The sequence below is a fragment of the Peromyscus maniculatus genome, chromosome 2 (assembly GCF_049852395.1).
Source record: "Peromyscus maniculatus bairdii isolate BWxNUB_F1_BW_parent chromosome 2, HU_Pman_BW_mat_3.1, whole genome shotgun sequence".
Classification (NCBI taxonomy): Eukaryota; Metazoa; Chordata; class Mammalia; order Rodentia; family Cricetidae; genus Peromyscus; species Peromyscus maniculatus.
In genome coordinates this window covers 118,467,867-118,484,825 of record NC_134853.1, presented here as the reverse complement: position 1 = coordinate 118,484,825, position 16,959 = coordinate 118,467,867, and the positions used below count along the sequence as shown (strand labels likewise).

General features: G+C 40.5%; 1 protein-coding gene across 7 annotated transcripts in view; it reads right to left on the bottom strand.

Moving 5' to 3' along the window:
* The window catches only part of Nfia (nuclear factor I A), a 347,864-nt gene that overhangs the window by 149,118 nt on the left and 181,787 nt on the right, over positions 1 to 16,959 (bottom strand). For all 7 annotated transcript variants that reach the window (XM_006974032.4, XM_042271440.2, XM_042271442.2 and 4 more), the window contains one exon: positions 15,275 to 15,340. In XM_006974032.4, coding sequence (XP_006974094.2) covers positions 15,275 to 15,340 — 66 coding nt within the window. The remainder of the gene's footprint in view (positions 1 to 15,274; positions 15,341 to 16,959) is intronic.

The window sequence follows — 16,959 nt, the reverse complement described above, 5'->3', positions numbered from 1 at the left end:
TGCTATGTATTATTATTATTGGTTTGAGACGGGGTTTCACTATGTAACCCAAGCTAGCCTATAACTCACTATGAAGTCCAGAATGCCCTCAAATGTGCAGCAGTCCTGTTTCAGGCCCAGATGCTCTGCTGGGATTATCGATAGGCATGGGTCACCACACTGGGCTGTTTTTTCCTTTTCAAAAATAAGCATTGATATTCTGAAGGCACAGATGTGTGGGAGCAGGGGATGTGATGAAGGCACAGGTATGTGATTGGCATGGATTGCAATGAAACAGAAAGGGAAGCTCAAAACCAGATGTGAGAATTACTGCTCAAGCATTCCTGTAAAATCTGAGAAACAGCTTGTCAGGGATTCTACACTTGGTAGATTCTTTCATTCCAGTGTACTGAGAAGGCAGATACTGATGGGGCCTTTAAAGTCACCAAATGCAGGTAAGAGCTGCCGTAAGTAACTGTGTTTGGGGGGGGACCCTCCACATCTAAGAGAATGTGGTCACACAAACACCAGGGGTACACAAGTCAGACCTGTTTTCTCCCTGACCTGGTTATTCTCTTTACAAAGAAAAGCCAACTACAAGCTATTTGAAAGTGGATCCAAACACTCCTGGTGAGAATATACTCATTCAAATAAGAACTTTAAAAACCTGAGAATTCCAGGGAGTTTGAATAAATGAACTGGAGCGGGTTTGAAGCCACGTACTGACACACAAACATATTCTGAAGTCCCCTAAATGTATTCTGGACAAGTTGAAATACTTAGCTATTATGGCTTTATTTGTGCATTTCTTTTGGCTATTTGAGGTGACTTGAGGTGTTTGCATTTCAAAATTTATCTTTGGAAATTTTAGAATATCAGATAAGTTCAGAAGAGAGGTAGCATGGTACCATGGTGAACACAGGAGTGATGCTTGTTTCCTTAGGATCCTGGATGAGGATTCTTAAGGCCTGGAGGGGAAATTGTGTGCCAAATGGTACAATGCATTCCCCATGAGAGAGGAGCAGCCATACAGGTAAGGCCCCTGTTACTGTGCTCAACCTATAAACAAGAATTGTGTTGAAAAAAAGTATCTGTAGACTCCTAATATTTTTTGGAAGAGACATGGAAACAAAAGAACTGGTTTCTAGGAATTATTTTAGGAGCCAGATTTATGTATGGCACGATTGGTTTATGCATCATCCGGTATTTTATATATGGTATTCGCACAGAGTCCTTACGAGCAGAGAAGAGTACGAGCGATCAGTGAACATTTCTTCAGAAGGCAAAGCTGGGGCAGAGAGAGACCCAGTCCCTTCCCCACGTCAGTTATAGAAAGGAACAAGATCACATGTAGATGCTCCCCTGGCATTTCACAGCCCGGACTCCGGCAAAGCTCACGTTGGAGGAGGGTGTAACTCCTTCCACATTCTCCTCCAATAGGAAACCTATCAGACTCACCATATCTTCAAATTACCCATGTTCTGTACCTCAGAACGTCATGAAGAAGAGTAACAGAGGGACACCATTCCTATGTATGTGCTGAAATGATACAAGATGGATGTGGCCTGCCTCTGGCCCGGCGCTGTCCCATTTAAGGCATCTCCTTTTGCTTTGCTTAAGTCTCTGTGAACAAAGACACTTCTGGGTCAGTCTTCTTCGCCATATGACAATTTCTTCTCCTATGCTTGGAGTAGCGCTACCCAGCTCAACCTCGTACGCATTTTTCTTCTGTCAGGGCACTACTCTGAGGAAAGCTGCTGGTTGTGGCCAGACAAGAAGTGTGGGGACGATGAAGATTCTCAAATAAGAAGCCTGAAGTCTTGCCAGGCTAGGCCAAAGCAACCCTTTCCTCCTTAACTGGCAGCCAACATTGCTATAGGGCTTCAGACACATCCCTGCCACAATGCAGCAAACAAAAACATATGCTGTTTGGCCAACCATCTAAGTCCTAGATACAGGGCTGCACAGAGGAGAAGGTCTGGGACACACATGCACTCCACAGAAGCCCACTGAGTACGGACATCATCCATGTGCTTTTAATCTTTATTGTTTCTGTTTGTTTGTTTGACAAGGTCTCAGCATGTAGCTGAAGATTCAGAGCAGCCTCAAATGTATTCTTTTCCCTCAGTCTCCAGAGTGACTGGATTCCAGGAACACACACTCTACCTGGCCGTCATCAGTAATCACACCAACAGCAGACCTTTAGGAACTGCTCCTGTACCAGGCTACAAGGACATAGCCGCCTTGTTTGGTTCTGTGTTTATAGCAGAAACCTATTGAATTCATACTCGGTGGTAAACGAGGTACTACAGTCAGGAGATAATGGAGAACAAAGAAAGGCAAAGCCCTCACTTTTGTGGAGGTTATAACCCACGGATATCTCCCTTTGCAGTTATTTCAATAGTCACAATTTTAACAAACACAATATTAAAACTGCAAAAGTGACTCAAAATTCTAAACAAATTATTTTTAAGTTAACTTTTTGGAAAAGAAAGAGAGTGATTTCAATTGTATTCCAGGTAACTTTTCGATGTCCATTCATTCTTTCTGGAGATGCTGATAACTCTAAGAAAAGCAGAGAATTTGTGTGGCAGAAAGAATTGCTGGATAAGGCTGAACATCATAAAGTCTCCATTATCCTGCTGATCTCTGCCATTTGAGGCATATCCACTCTCAGCTCCTACAGTCCTGTGACTAAGGCCTGGAATGGTTTCTGGAAGACAGCAGATGTTTAATAAATAAATATTGGCTGGATGAGTAAATGTGATATCTGAAGATTTAGTGTGAAGATTTTTATAGTTCCCTGTAAACAGCAAGAAATTGGAGATGAGAACAGTCATGTGACAAAGATTCACATGATGAGCTTCACTCCAAAGAAGACCCCATCAGCAAGCAATGCCAAAGTCATAGTGGCCAGGGGGACATGGGGGATGTGACTGCTTTTAGTACTTTCCCATTATGTTTCTCAGGCTTAAATTTTATTATAACTGACTCAACAAATGTTCTTTTTGGAGCCCAACTCAGCAGGCTCGTGAATTCACTGTGAAGTATGCAGCCTTCTCTTCAATATTTACAGAGTAAAAGGCCATTTGATTTGAGTTCTGAGGACATCAGATTTTGACAGCTTCAAAATGTCATTCTCAAAGCAAGGACTTTTCACGTGAAGAGAACTCTGGCTCTAACTACCCTATAAATGCAAATACCCTTGACCAGAAAACCTTGAGCATGATGTTCTAAGAATGTGAGTGAGATTACATGGAGTTCTTTTTAACTGTATTAGTTTCCTTCCAACATCTACTAAATTGAATTAGAGTAAAGTGGGGAAGGCCTAGGTTCGAAAGGTGGATGCCAAAGAAGTCACATTTTAATTTCATCTCCATCTCTCATTCGTAGATGCTTTCTGGCTGTCAGCGAGGCAGTCAGCATGCTTTATCCCAGGGAAATAGGTGGGGTGCCTGGCCATCCAGGCACTAGACACGAAGTGACTGGAAAGCACTGTACCCGTGCTGCACGCTTTGCGCCCAGGGCCTCTCCTCTGCATGCTCTTTTTGCATATGTAGACCCATGAGTATTCCCTCTTCCACATCCAGAGGATGGAAGTCTTGCTTAGTATCTTATCAAGGGTGCCAGATCTACCAATTAGGAAAATACCTTGATGGTGCATTTCCACCACAATTAAAACAGGAGATTGCCAAGAATATTAACTGAAAAGTTCAACAGAGTACAAGGTTGAAACGCCTCTGCATTTGGAACAGAAGAGGAAGCAGGAGAAAGCTGAGAGAAGACAGGAAGAGAGAAGAGAGCCAACAGGACACACAGCAGAGGTCAGTGCTTTTAAGAACAGCATTGTTTACAATCCATGGGAAGTTGCTTGTGTCTTCTGAGGTATTACTCAAGTGCTCCCTCATCAGCCCCGTTTCCCTACACCCACCAAAGTTGGTTACATGTGTTATTTCCAGAGGTACACAGCAGAGACAGAAAAGGGGCTCAGACATCTGGGACACAGAGCATGGAAGGCAGAATCATACGACAGGAGAGATTTATAAGGTGAATGGTCTCAGCAGGAGCATCAGCTGAGAGCCAGAAGAGAATGTTTCCTCAGCCAGATGCAGAACTCTAGGTAGACTCGAGTTCCTCTATGTATGGGAGGGGGATTTAGAGATATTCCTAATGGGTTAAAAAGCCCAAAGTAACATCCAGTGAATGTGGACATTTCAGAATCAAGACCAAAGATCCCACCTGTTCTGTGCATACTTGTGGTCTACCATTGCTGTCTCCTGCATAGCCTCAAACTTGTGTACCGGCCTTCACCATATATACCAAACACTATCCAAACATGCTCACATCAAACACAATCAAATTTCTCTGTTTTGCTCACATATGTACTTGATTGGGTATGAATTTCATTTCTATTTATATCCCTATTGCTTGGCACCCAGACGAGCACATAGATTAATAAGTAGATGTGATTAAGATCAACTGGAAGGAGGATGAATTCCCTATTTTGATAATATTATGATTGCTAAGTATAAGTCTTTCAAGAACTTCCAAAGTACCTTACTATCTACCATCTTAGTCTCAAAGCTCTCTGGAGAGAAACTTCAACAGAACCTGGCCTCTCACTGGCTACCAAGCGTGGACATGCTCCTCAGCCACCCTGTTTTTTTCACTGTCTATCTGGAGAACCGTTATGGCAAAATCAGACTGCATACTCAAAACAATTTATAATACTAAAAAAATTATACTGTGTATTATAATGTACTACCTAGCATTGCCTGACTACGGACAATATTCTTGCTTGCCCTGGTGATGTGCAGGGAAATCCCACATGGAAAGAGAGCTGAGTTCTGACATTTGATGCGACAGATAATCAGGATCCCAGCCTTGCTTTTACTTTAAATGTTCAGGTCCTTTACACAGAGAAGCACTCCCTGGCTTGCACATGGTCCTCCTTCAAGTCTGCTCTGATGGAACCGAACCCAACACATATTTTGAAAGGATGAGTAACAGATACAATATAGAAGATGGGCAGTCTGTACATATCCCATCTTCCCTGGCTCTTCCTGGCACCTGCTAAAGGCTGTACAGAACTGGTCTGTCTCTCATGATCAGAGACATCTTGCATTAATTTCTCTGGTGGACTATTTTTGAAAACACTTCATTTATTGTCTCTCTTAACTGCAAATTCATCTTTCCTTTACTTTTGTGAATAAACCCAAACTATAATTTCTGAATAGAGACCCAGTGAGTTCACAGGAATACAATCACAAGCAAAAAAAAAAAAAATACCACAAAAAAAAAAAAAAAACCCACAAACAAACTCACACTCCATGCAGCTCTTCCTGGGTATATACATGTTTGTGCATCATTTCTTTGATTATTTTTCCCTTTGCCTTACTTCCAGGAGCAATAGTTGTTAACTACTGGGCTAACTAAGGTGTGCTGGGAAAAGCCCCACAATATCACTCTGCAAATCCTGCAGCTGAACGAATACATGCTCCTCTGTGCAGCCATTTCAGAATGGGCGATGTATCCATCTCCCCTTCTGTTGTTAGGATCTTACTTAGGGTCCAAAGCTATAACGAGGCATTCAATTGAAGAGCTTTCAGTTTAGACAACATTTGCAATTTCAAAAGAAGATAAACCTCTCCATGGAGTTAACATGATCTGCGAATGTGGGAATTGCCAGGAGTCAGATATCCTAATGAACTTTGTCTTGCTCACTGGAAATGGAGAATTAACCAATTCTTTTAAATAATTCACAAATCTGAAATGAAAGAGGTAAGGTGAAAATTCTTACTGTACTGCTCAAAAAAAATGGCCTGGAAATAAACATTTTATATTTTCAATGAAACTACATTCTTCCATGTTTTGCAGCTGAAGAACTTTCAAATTCACTGGCAAATGTAACTGTTTTGTGCCATCCAACAAACATAACAGCACCTGGTTTAAATATTTAAAACAAACCCCATTTTAAATTCTATCCAACTCTGGCAAGAAAGCCAAATGAAAAGTTAGTTCAATGCTTCAATATATCCACTAATGAAACATACATTCATAATATTTGACTTCCTTCAAAAAAAACTTGAAGAATGTTCCTAAAATATAAGAATATATTTTTTCCATAAAATATGATTTGCCAAAAATGAAATCAAGATGTCCACTAAGAGACGCTTCTTCATGACCATGAGACAATAAGGTGGCGAGTGGGCTCCATTTGCTGGATATCCATTGGGAACAGTTGCATGTACCGGAACCGTCAACACGTTTGCATATATACAAACATGCATACATGCAACACTCACAGAAACTGACCTCTCAGTTTAAGGTTATAGTGAAGCCTGTGGCTGCCTGAATAAAACTGCATCAGATATCTAGGGAGATGAGAGGGGAGGGGAGGGGAGGAGAGGGGAGGGGAGGTCAGGAGAGAGGAGAGGAGGAGATGACTATCCATCCCAAGAAACAAACAGGAAGCAAAAGGCACTGACACTGTTAGAACCAATAACAACAACAAAATAAATATCTTGGGGGAAATTCTGACACAGAAAACTAAACGCCTAAGAGTTTAAATTACTTACCCCACATTATAAATCAATACCATGTATAATGGCTAAACCATCAGACTGCAGCTGGAGGGAGTTGGAATGATTTTTGAATATTTGACTATGGGCAAATAATTTAAATTCTGTGTCCTCATCTGTAAAATGAACACACTAACAGCATCCACTTGTAGAAATAGGATTAAATAAGCTCGCACATGTAGAACTCTTGGAACTTTTTCTAAAGTGAGCCAATCAGAGCATTGCTACAAAGACCATCATCAGTGCCTGATGACCATGCTGCTGCTCCTCAGGACTCCCAGCACATCTGGAGGCTGTGCTTCCTCCAGGCTGCCCCTAGCCAATGACTGAGGGGGGGAGACACTGAGCAGGCCCATTCCTGCATCAGGGACACAAGAAGTCAACTGGTGACTTTGGCTCAAGGACTCTCACTGTCCTGGACAAAAAAGTTCCTTAGAAACTCCCTGCTATCTGGGACTCTTCCTACATAAATCCCTACATGTAGACCACCGCTCCTCATCCCAGGCAATGGGGCTATATTACAATCTGAAGGCTCTCCCTTCTCCTCCATGATGTCTTTCAGACTGAATCCCATCAGGACCTATTATTCTTAGAGAACGTGGATGAACACCCTGGTACACAAAAAGCCCTTAAGGAATGTGAGCTATGATCCTAAAAGCAAAAATGATGATTTTTGCATTATTTGGCCCTAGATTCCCAAAGAATTTAATCCTATTTCCCAATACTGTTCCCATTAAGTCTGTGACCATTACTCATTTTTTAATGTTAAAAGGGTCAACTTTATGTTAATCTAACATCTTCAGACCAGCTTATTTATTAATCTAAGCAAACTAGTCCTGAAAAACTAATACACTGAACAAAACACTCAGACTTAGCTTTCCCCATTGCAAAGATGGAATCCTCTAACTTCCAGATTACCTGAAATGCCTTTCTTGACTCTACTTCTGAAAGTGGAATTTTCCAGAGCTGTAGGATTTGACAGTTTTTCTATACTCGTCATCTTTTATGAGGCAGAGAGTCTGCCAATAGCAAGATGTTATGAAAAAAACACACTTTCTTTGCCTTTTCTTTCAACAGTGACTCACATAAGGCCCCAGTGGTGTATTCAATTGATATCCCACTGATTAAACTTCTACACTTACTTTCATAGGTTGAGTGACTCTCAGCTCTCTCTACTGCACCTATTGACAGCACTTGACAACTGGCTCATTGTTCCAAAACAACTGCTGGGCAAGGTACCAAACGTCACAGAACTTGGAAGCAGTCTCCTCAGGTTTCATTTTTAGTGGGTTAAATTCCAGTGGTTTGACCCTTGGTGATCGGTGAAGTCATCGTAGGCTAATCAAACCTTCCCACACACCACTATCATGGCTACCTCGGCAACTTCCACAGAGTGTGTACAGAATACAGACGAGGTACCAGATAACGTACAGAGTTTGGCTTAAATAATGAAGACTGTGTGTGTAAGTATATCCCATGTGCTACATACATACCCCAGAGCCAGCTTTCTTACTGTTCCATTCTACTAAGATAGAAGTAACTAATAATAGCAAATTTTACTCTTTAGTCTTTGGGTTTTAGTTCAAATGGCAACATCTCAGGATGGACCTTCCTCTGAACCTTTTATAATAGTAACACATCCTCATCCAACTTCACTTCTCTTCATAGCATTTAACATTACTTGTCACATTACATGTCTACTAGTCAGTTTATCGTTAGTCTTCTTGGCCAAGAAGGTAAGCACTGGACTTTGCTTTGATCTGCGCACTGCTGAAATCATCCCTGACTCAGAATGCTCATGACAATGATCTGACGCATGAGTGAATGAATCTTTCCTTTTGCTCCCCTTCCTAGGTTGTCAAGTCCTCAAGAACAGGATGTCAGAAGCATGTCTGGGTTGGCTCAACACTCCTAAGTGCATGGTCTGAATGTGCTCTGAAGACTCTCCCTTGAGTGGCTTCTGAGAACTGAAGAACGAGCTTTCAAGTCGCTCGGCCTTATGCTCCCTTCACAGATGATTGTGTCTGGCTTTCCACGATAGCTCTCCTTTGCTAATGTGCCCTGTTCCAAAGTTTCTCCTTGTTCATCTCTGAGCACACAAGTACTTGCTTGCCCTCTGGTTGTAAAATACCTACGGAGATCTAATGCCTTCTGTGTGGAAAGATTGTTGGAGGGCTATTCCTCTCCAGCTCGGACTTGCCACAGTGTTCTTTATACTTCTCTTTTTGGATATTTGCCATATGATGCCTGTGGATGAGGCACATGAGACTCCTTGGCTCCCTCTGGGTTCAAGTCAACCAAGTACAGAAATTATCAACTAAGATGGAGCAGAGCACTCTGCAGGAAACGCTCCTCCTCCTCCCACCTTGCTGGAGTCATCTCAGCAGATTTCCTTAACAATAAATTCATGCCAGGGAAACAGAGATTCTAGGACCCGAGTAAAACCCAAAGAAGAGAAGAAGAATGAGGAAGATAGAGTGAGAAAAGGTGCCAAAATCCTTGCGGCTTCCATGAATTTTTTCCTGGCAGGCAACTAATCAATCTGGATTAGTGACCTCCAAATCCCCAAATACATTATTTATATCACATTCCATTTATTAATATTATCCATAAACTGATTATTCCTTCCAAAAAAATAACATTGCATGCTTCAAAACAACAAATTCTCATTCAAATGACAAATGAGAAATGATCTGTCTGTGTCAGGAAAGGCTCATACACAATTCCTGACTCCACTAGGCCCCTTGATACTTCACCAGGCTGATATTTGATTGATGGGGAAGTATGGGAAAGTGGCCATCAGAAATGGTCCTTTTAATGGCATCTCCATCAAAGGGTCCTGTCATGCTAGCTCCAGGCTCAGCTCACAGGGAACGTCAATAGCAGATAGAGCTGCAGCCAAGCACCAGATGAACCTTCTACAGCACTGACTTGATGATGATCCCCCCCCCTTAATCCAAATGCTAGACTCCAGATCTGTGAGTAAGTATATCTGCACAACCCCATACAAATTATAAACACTCTCCTATTTTGAATGTTACACTAAAAGGGCACTCCTGAGTCTCTCATGAGACACAGGAACAAATGGATTGGAGAAACAAAAAGAAAACCCATTTTCTCTTCTTCCCCTTGTAATTAAATAATTGTAATTATGTAAGAAGTTAGAGATGGGGGAGGGGGAAATATCTAAAACAGATCACCTGCTCATCCATTTCAGAATCTGATAATCAGGGAATTTTTGGCTATCAACCAACAGAGCTAAAGCCCACACATCCAGTCATTCTGTGTGTGGACAATAAACTGCTCCCAGTGTGTGAGGGTACAGCCACTTCTTGAGAGCTACTCCTTCCTCCACTTTCTACACTGGATGCTGTGTAAGCTCAGCCATTCTATTGCCTCACCCATCTTTCCCAAGACAAGACCCAGAAGTTTACAGGAATTTCTAAGAAGACTACAATGGGTCACACATGCTGAAGTTACATAAGAATTCAGAATTCATCAAGTTTCAAACTCTGACTTCGGACCAAGCCATAGTTTAGTTTCCTGGTCTTTTGAAGAAAGTTTAGTTTCCTGGCTCCATCGCATTGTTGAAAATTCATCAGTCAGAACTTAATCACATAGAGCCGAAGACCAGCAGGCATTTAGACTGTATTGTCTCCCCGAGTTGGGGCCTTTACATATTTTAGAATATTGATCATTACTGTTATTGCTGCTATTTTGGTGGTCACTCTACTGTGTCTGTCCCTGCAGAGTCCTCTGAAGAACACTGCAGAGAATAACTGTTGCTAGGTAATTGTCAAAGAAAGTCATGCGAATTTCGAAATATCGATAGACTGTCTTTACAAGTCAATGGTGCCAGACCACTCCTGCTTTGCCAGTGAAATGCAAGCTGGAAGGGTGTGTTGCCTTCATAGTTCTTGAAATGACCTAAAAATGGCACATTCACCAAAACCAGCATCTAATGTAAGAAGTCCACCCAGAAGTCACAATTTATTCAGTTTGAAATATTTAATTGACTTTTCTGCCTTTTCAATGTTATTAACATTGTGATTTAATATCATAACACATCTATTATATTTGTGGAAGAAGTAGAGAAAAGAAAATATTAAGTTGATTTTTTTAAAAGAACATTTACCAGATTAAAAAAAAAATGTTTATCCAAAAGAGAAACAGAAATTTATAGTTTTCTTCTCTCACCCCCAACTTACAAAGTGAATCCTACATATAAATCTTAGGCTAGGAAGTCAGTATCTCTACAACTCGTTTGGAAAACATTAAAATTTTCAAAATAAACACAGAAATGAGTGAAAATGATAACTAATAAAATAGTAACAATTATGATAAAATCAGTCTTTTCGTTGTTCATCTAGTAACATTTAACAGTGATACTGAGTTTAACAATTCAAGATGGGACTGGAATAAATAAAATTAGTCAACATAAAAGCTGGAGTCAAAACACAAACAAGTAAAAAACAGCCAGAGTCAATATTGCAGTTGGCAGGCAGAGTTGCATAACTTCAAAATCTGGGGCAAGTGTCATGATTTATGGCTTTCCCCTACCTGCACAGGCCCATCTGAGGGTTGATGTGGCAACATGGTGTAGCTGCTGGACAGGACCAAGTGCCACTAAACCCAAAGACGGTGACCGCAATACTAACATGGATTCTCATATCAAAATAAAAAAAAATGATATCACTAAGGTAAGGGGAATGAGACTGACATAATCCTTCTCTTTCTGGCAACGGAATTTTGCTCCTCCCATTTTTACTCCTGAGTGCTTTCATTGATATTGGTAAGACCCAGTGGGGAACATGTCTGAGGACTGCCTGTGCTGACTTGACTCTGATTCTCTCTGGCCCAACTGAACGGGGCCTTGATTAAGCAGAAATGCTATCTCATAAGCTTTGCCCTCGTAAGTGATGGACTTGATGCATCAGAGCTGCATGCTTCATCTACACTGTATTCCCTCCAGCAATCAAACATACACAATGCCAACCACACATGCTTTGGGGCAGCGAAGCTTGATCCACTCACTCTAGCTTTGGTTCGGAAACAACTGGTTAAATCTAGATATTTCTGCCTATGTGTCTTTCCCCACATACAAATTAGATGTTCAACTTCTCCAGAGAAGCTCCTCCTCCCTAAAAACTTTATGGTAACTAAACAGCGAGGAAAACAGCGAGGAAATACAATATATATATATATATGCAACACCTTTATCAACATACTGATTTTATTCATTAAGCAAATAAATACCCTTATTCTGTATGGCGAGGATATTATTTTAATTTTGGTTTGCATCTTTTGCTTTCTTTTCTTTATTCTTTTTATTATGGTCCTGGGGATTGATCATGGGGAATCATTCACCCACACTAGGCAAGTGATCCACCACTGAGCTATATTCCCAACACAATTTACACCATTTTACAGATTCTACTTGTTTTATGCTCCTAGAGGAAAAAAAAAACTTAGCTAATATTAAAGAAATCTAGGCAGCGTCCCTTCTGTCTAGGATAACTCCTTCTGGAACACACCCACCTTGAGGTCCCAGCAACTCTGAATCACCTCTTCCATTCACTAGTCCTTAAGCCCATGGGAGACCAACAGAACGAGGACAGAGCTAAACAGTAAAGTAGATGTATGCTCTGGGACTTAAGAAAGAACTCACTGCCAGACGTCTTAGAGGTCATCTACAGAGGATGGCCTGTAGTTCTGGTTGATTTCTGACCACATCCCTTTGGCCCCAGGACTCCAGCTTGGGAACCTTGCATAGTGTCTGATGTTTATGGCAAGCCTTACTTGGGACACCTTTGGACTCTTCCTATGAATGAGGCATTGTCTTATTCCTACCCATGCTCTCTCATTTTGATACTCATGTAGTAGGTTTCTTTGATTTCTAGTATGCTTACAAGAAAATCAAGTTTATGGAAGAAGCTCATTGACTCACCCAGCTACTATTTAATTTGAATACAGGTCTGTCTGGCTCCAGAGATAGTTTTAACCATTAGATTATATCAATTTTGAGTTTCAGAAATGTGTATTTTATTTCTGGGCTCCACATAATTCCTTAAAAATTTTCCATCTATGGCTCTAATTGGACAAAGATTTGTGTTTTCTCACAGTTGAGTCCTAAGAAAATAGGAGTAAAGAAAGCAAAATTCTCCAGAACACAGCAGACTGGAGGCAGAGGTAAAGACAGCTGCATCCACTTTAGCTAGAGTTGCATGGCCTAGTTGACGGCTGTAGATGAAGCAGCATGTTACCATTTGTCTATTCACTCTCCACAGTTTACACAGGAAATACCATTTGCTTCCCATTACCTTTCTCAAGAGCGATGAGAAAAAGATTGGTTTCCCTCGTGTGCGTGTGTGTATATTTATAGGGAAAGAACAATGCGTTCCCACTGCATTTGAAGAAGATTTTGTCACACCATCACACAGCAAGATTCCAAAATTTCATAGAGCTTAACTGATACACCTAGGAGAGTTTCACCTTTCAAAGCGAAACCAGATACCCTTCAGAAACTCATGTTCACGCTCACAGGCTGGGGCAATGAAGAAGGACATATGTCAATCAAGGCAACACAGAGAACAGGCTACCTAGTGCATCTGAAGACTTTGCCCTAAAGTCTTCATTTACTCCCTTTGTGGTTCTGTGTCTTTAACGAAGAAAATATGATATTTTGTCTGAGGCTGACAAAGGGCAGATGGAGGAAAGGGGTGTGCTGACCTTTTCCAGTAGAGAGGTCTAAGACACAGTGGCTTCTTCTTTAACAAAAATACACTGAAGCTGGAAACGTGGCAACTTGTTACTTTATCTCTTAGCTATAAGCACTTCTTTTCTTTGAACTCACACCCCTGAATCCTTGAGGTAGCACCAAGTCAGCCCGGTTAAAAGTGAACTTGGCTTGTCTCACCATGCCTTTGGCCGAAACAGTGGGCTGCGTCATGGGATGATATTTGGCTGGGAGATGCACACTATCGGTATTGCAGGCAGCTCCAGAGAGGTATGCCAGGCCTCTCCCCACTCGGTTTATATTTGCATGTGAACAGCTTGCCGGCCATTTTATGAAGACAGATGAATCGCAGACCTGCTGGAGGGGTATCCAGACCTAAATATGTGAGCTACACACCCCCTAGCTTACCAGTTTTTAAGATAAAAATAAAGTATCTCTGGACACATCTTCAGGCAGATGAGTACAAATATAATTTATGAAAAATGGGACTTTAAAGGCATCACCAGCCAGGCCAAAAAGAAAGAAACAAGACTATAAATATTGCTGTATAGATGGCCAATGAAGGCAAAATGCAGCTGTTTGGCACTAAGAAACTACTCTGCAGAGCTCTCCCCTGTTTTTCCTTAACTGCCTCTTCATCAAAAAAAACTTCGATGAAAATTTCACCCAATACCAGAATGAGAATAAGGATCATTGGTTCACATTTAATGTCACAGTGGAGAATTGTAACAGAGAGTTTCCAGGGTTAACAAAATAGAAAGTGTTCTGAACAACTAGTGATAGGATGTCTAATGTGATAAGGTAAGCCCTCCAGGACACCATACCTAAAATAGTTCAGTTTACCTATCCTTTCCAGATAATCAACTGGAGATCAAAATGGGAAAAATGAAGAACAGAAGGAGAGAAGGAGGAAGCAGAGAGGTACGCTCACTCATGAAGCAGGAGATGAAAAGCAAAGAATGACAGCATTATATAGGCAAGGAAAATGAACCATTATTAACATTTTTATTTATTTAATATAAAATCACTGAAAAAGACTGTGGTAAGCATGTTAAGTGTATTACCTTACTTAATTTCCACTAGGGTAATAGTATCTTATTTTAGATAAGTAAATGAATACCCTGAGAGGTTAATTAACTGTTTTAATATTACAGAGGTTGGTCTTATACTTGAGGACTTAAAAAGATATCTATATATTGACCTATGATAGAGACTACTAGTTTACATCTCCAGTTTTATTAAATGAGCTGTTTTGTTCAATCTAATATTCCAATCTATGACTATGTTTCTCATCCTTGCAGTGTAGATCATAAATTTTGAACATTTCACAAGATATTATTATATTTAAAGTGTGTTTTCCATCTGGGAAAGGTCTCTGTAACAGTAACTTCACCTAGAATCTGAGATGTGGCTCAGTGGTAGGGGACCTGCCTAGCACGTGGGGGCTCTGGGTTCAATCCCCAGTACTGCAAGCAGGGAAAGAGAGGAGATTGGGTGAGCAGACTGCTCTGTTTACACAACTGAGGCATTTCATGTTCTCTTGCTATTTTATTTCAGACAATTGAAAGGGAAAAATCTTTCAAAGATGCGGTGCTTTCTTAAGGCCATTTGCAAAGGGATAAGATCTATATTATCTTGAAGACTGCTTGTTCTCCTATGATCTTAATGAACATCTTTGGACATTTCCCATTTTGAAGAAAACTCTTCTAAAATGACACCAGAAGTTCATGGTCCTTCTTTCATGCTGTCCAAGAATGTGCCTTGGTGAATCTGGGCCTCCTCTCACATATCTAGAGAATTAAATGTCCTAGTGAGGACCCTTGTGGAGGATTGGGGTGGGGGTCTAAGGCTGCTAGGATGCCTCTTGAGTTTTCTCTTTGAATCCTCAGAGTTCTTGCTGTGAGTGCTCATAGGGCAGCCTTGGCTGCTGGCTCCTGTGGACTCTGGTACAGCAGCCAGAGTCCCATGCTAAACTTACCATTTTCTGGCTGGTCCTTAATGTCAGCGTCACTTGGCTGGCTGGGACTTTCAGATTGACTTGAATCTGAAAAACATAAAAAATACAGCCAAAATTACAGGATCTGTGAGAGAAAGTGGATCAGAGGTGCCAGACTTTCTCAAAAGGTTCAGCCTCCAAACCAAGAATGAGAACGTCAGAAAAATGACAGGATGAATGAAAAGACAGGAGAAGGAATGTGGGAGGGGGCAGGTGCCTGAGCCTTGAGCACAAATGCTCAATTTTGTTTATGCCTCCTGTAGTTTCCTCTGTGCTAGCTCAGTCACAGAAGCTCCTGAGGATCATTCTCCAATGGGAAGGTGGTTCCAAACCCACTTCCTCATTACTTAGAACCTGATGACTGATAAGAGCGCCATCCTCCATTACACATGTCTGAAGCTTGATTCTGATCATAATAAAGGACCTGTTTTGAGGCTGGTATAGAAAAACCCAGATGGCAGCATGGACTGTAGCCTCATGCCCCTCAATTCCAAAGTTCTAATGTTCTAGTGCATGTGCTACAAGTAACCAGTGTCCAGACATGGCTTTCTGAGGTGCAAGCTCCCCACAGGACAAATATTTTCCTACTGATGTAGGCATCTTGGAACCCCAAAAGGGTTTGTTAGTAAAAGCAGAATCTGGTAAACCTTTATAGAAATTAATTGATTTCTTTAAAAAAAACATTAATTTTTGATCTTAAAAAATATTTCCATTAAGTTAATATCTAAGTAGGATAGCTTAAAACAACACTTACTTTCAGGAGGAGATAAAATGAACTTTCAAAAGAATTTCACAGAATTAGAAGCAAGTGTAGTTATATGTTTGGGAGAAAAGAGGAAAACTGAGGTACATATCTCAAAGAGAATAAACCATTTTCAGACATTTAGGCTAACAGACACTAATAATTACTTGAAATAAAAATATTAAAAGCTCTATATCTGTGGAAAGAGTGGATCCTAACTTTACCTTGATGTCACAGGTTTACAATCAGTTATCTTTAATCCGACTGCATTTCAGCAAGAAGCCAATAAACAATCAAGAGGTACAGCATGTAACCGTGACCAAACGGAAAGGGTCAGGACATTGGGACCTAGCTAGAGCATCCCTTCTCTTTTTTGGAGAGCCTGCACAAAGAAGTGGTACTCCCAGGGACCTTTCACCTAGAAATGCTAAGCTGTGATGTTAAAAGACTCCCCACTTTGAGAAAATAAGTATCTCAATCATAAGAGAGTACTAGAAGGGCTATGTCTACTTTAGAATTTTCAGACATTATTAACTTGGTAAATACGACAAAAAGTTCTGTCGGGTCAAAAATTAAAAGAACAGAAGTGTTAAAAAGGTTAATTTTAAAAATTTAAATCTAGCATAAGAACTTTTATCATATCATAACAATTGCTGTTTGTCATTTGTTACAATAGACAAAACCAGAAATCGTAATGGATTTGAAATTCTAATGACAGAAACTAGTATTATAATAGAAGATCTAAAATATAGCCAATTACTATATTTCTTTTCTAAGAAATTTCTTTTCTAAAATCCTATGATTTTTTCATTAAAAATTAAAAGTTAAACATTTCAAAACTATTTGTGTTTAAAAAAAGTCATACCATTGTTATTTTTTATTTTAGAAAAAACTTAAACCATTAATTACATAAAATTAAAGCAAA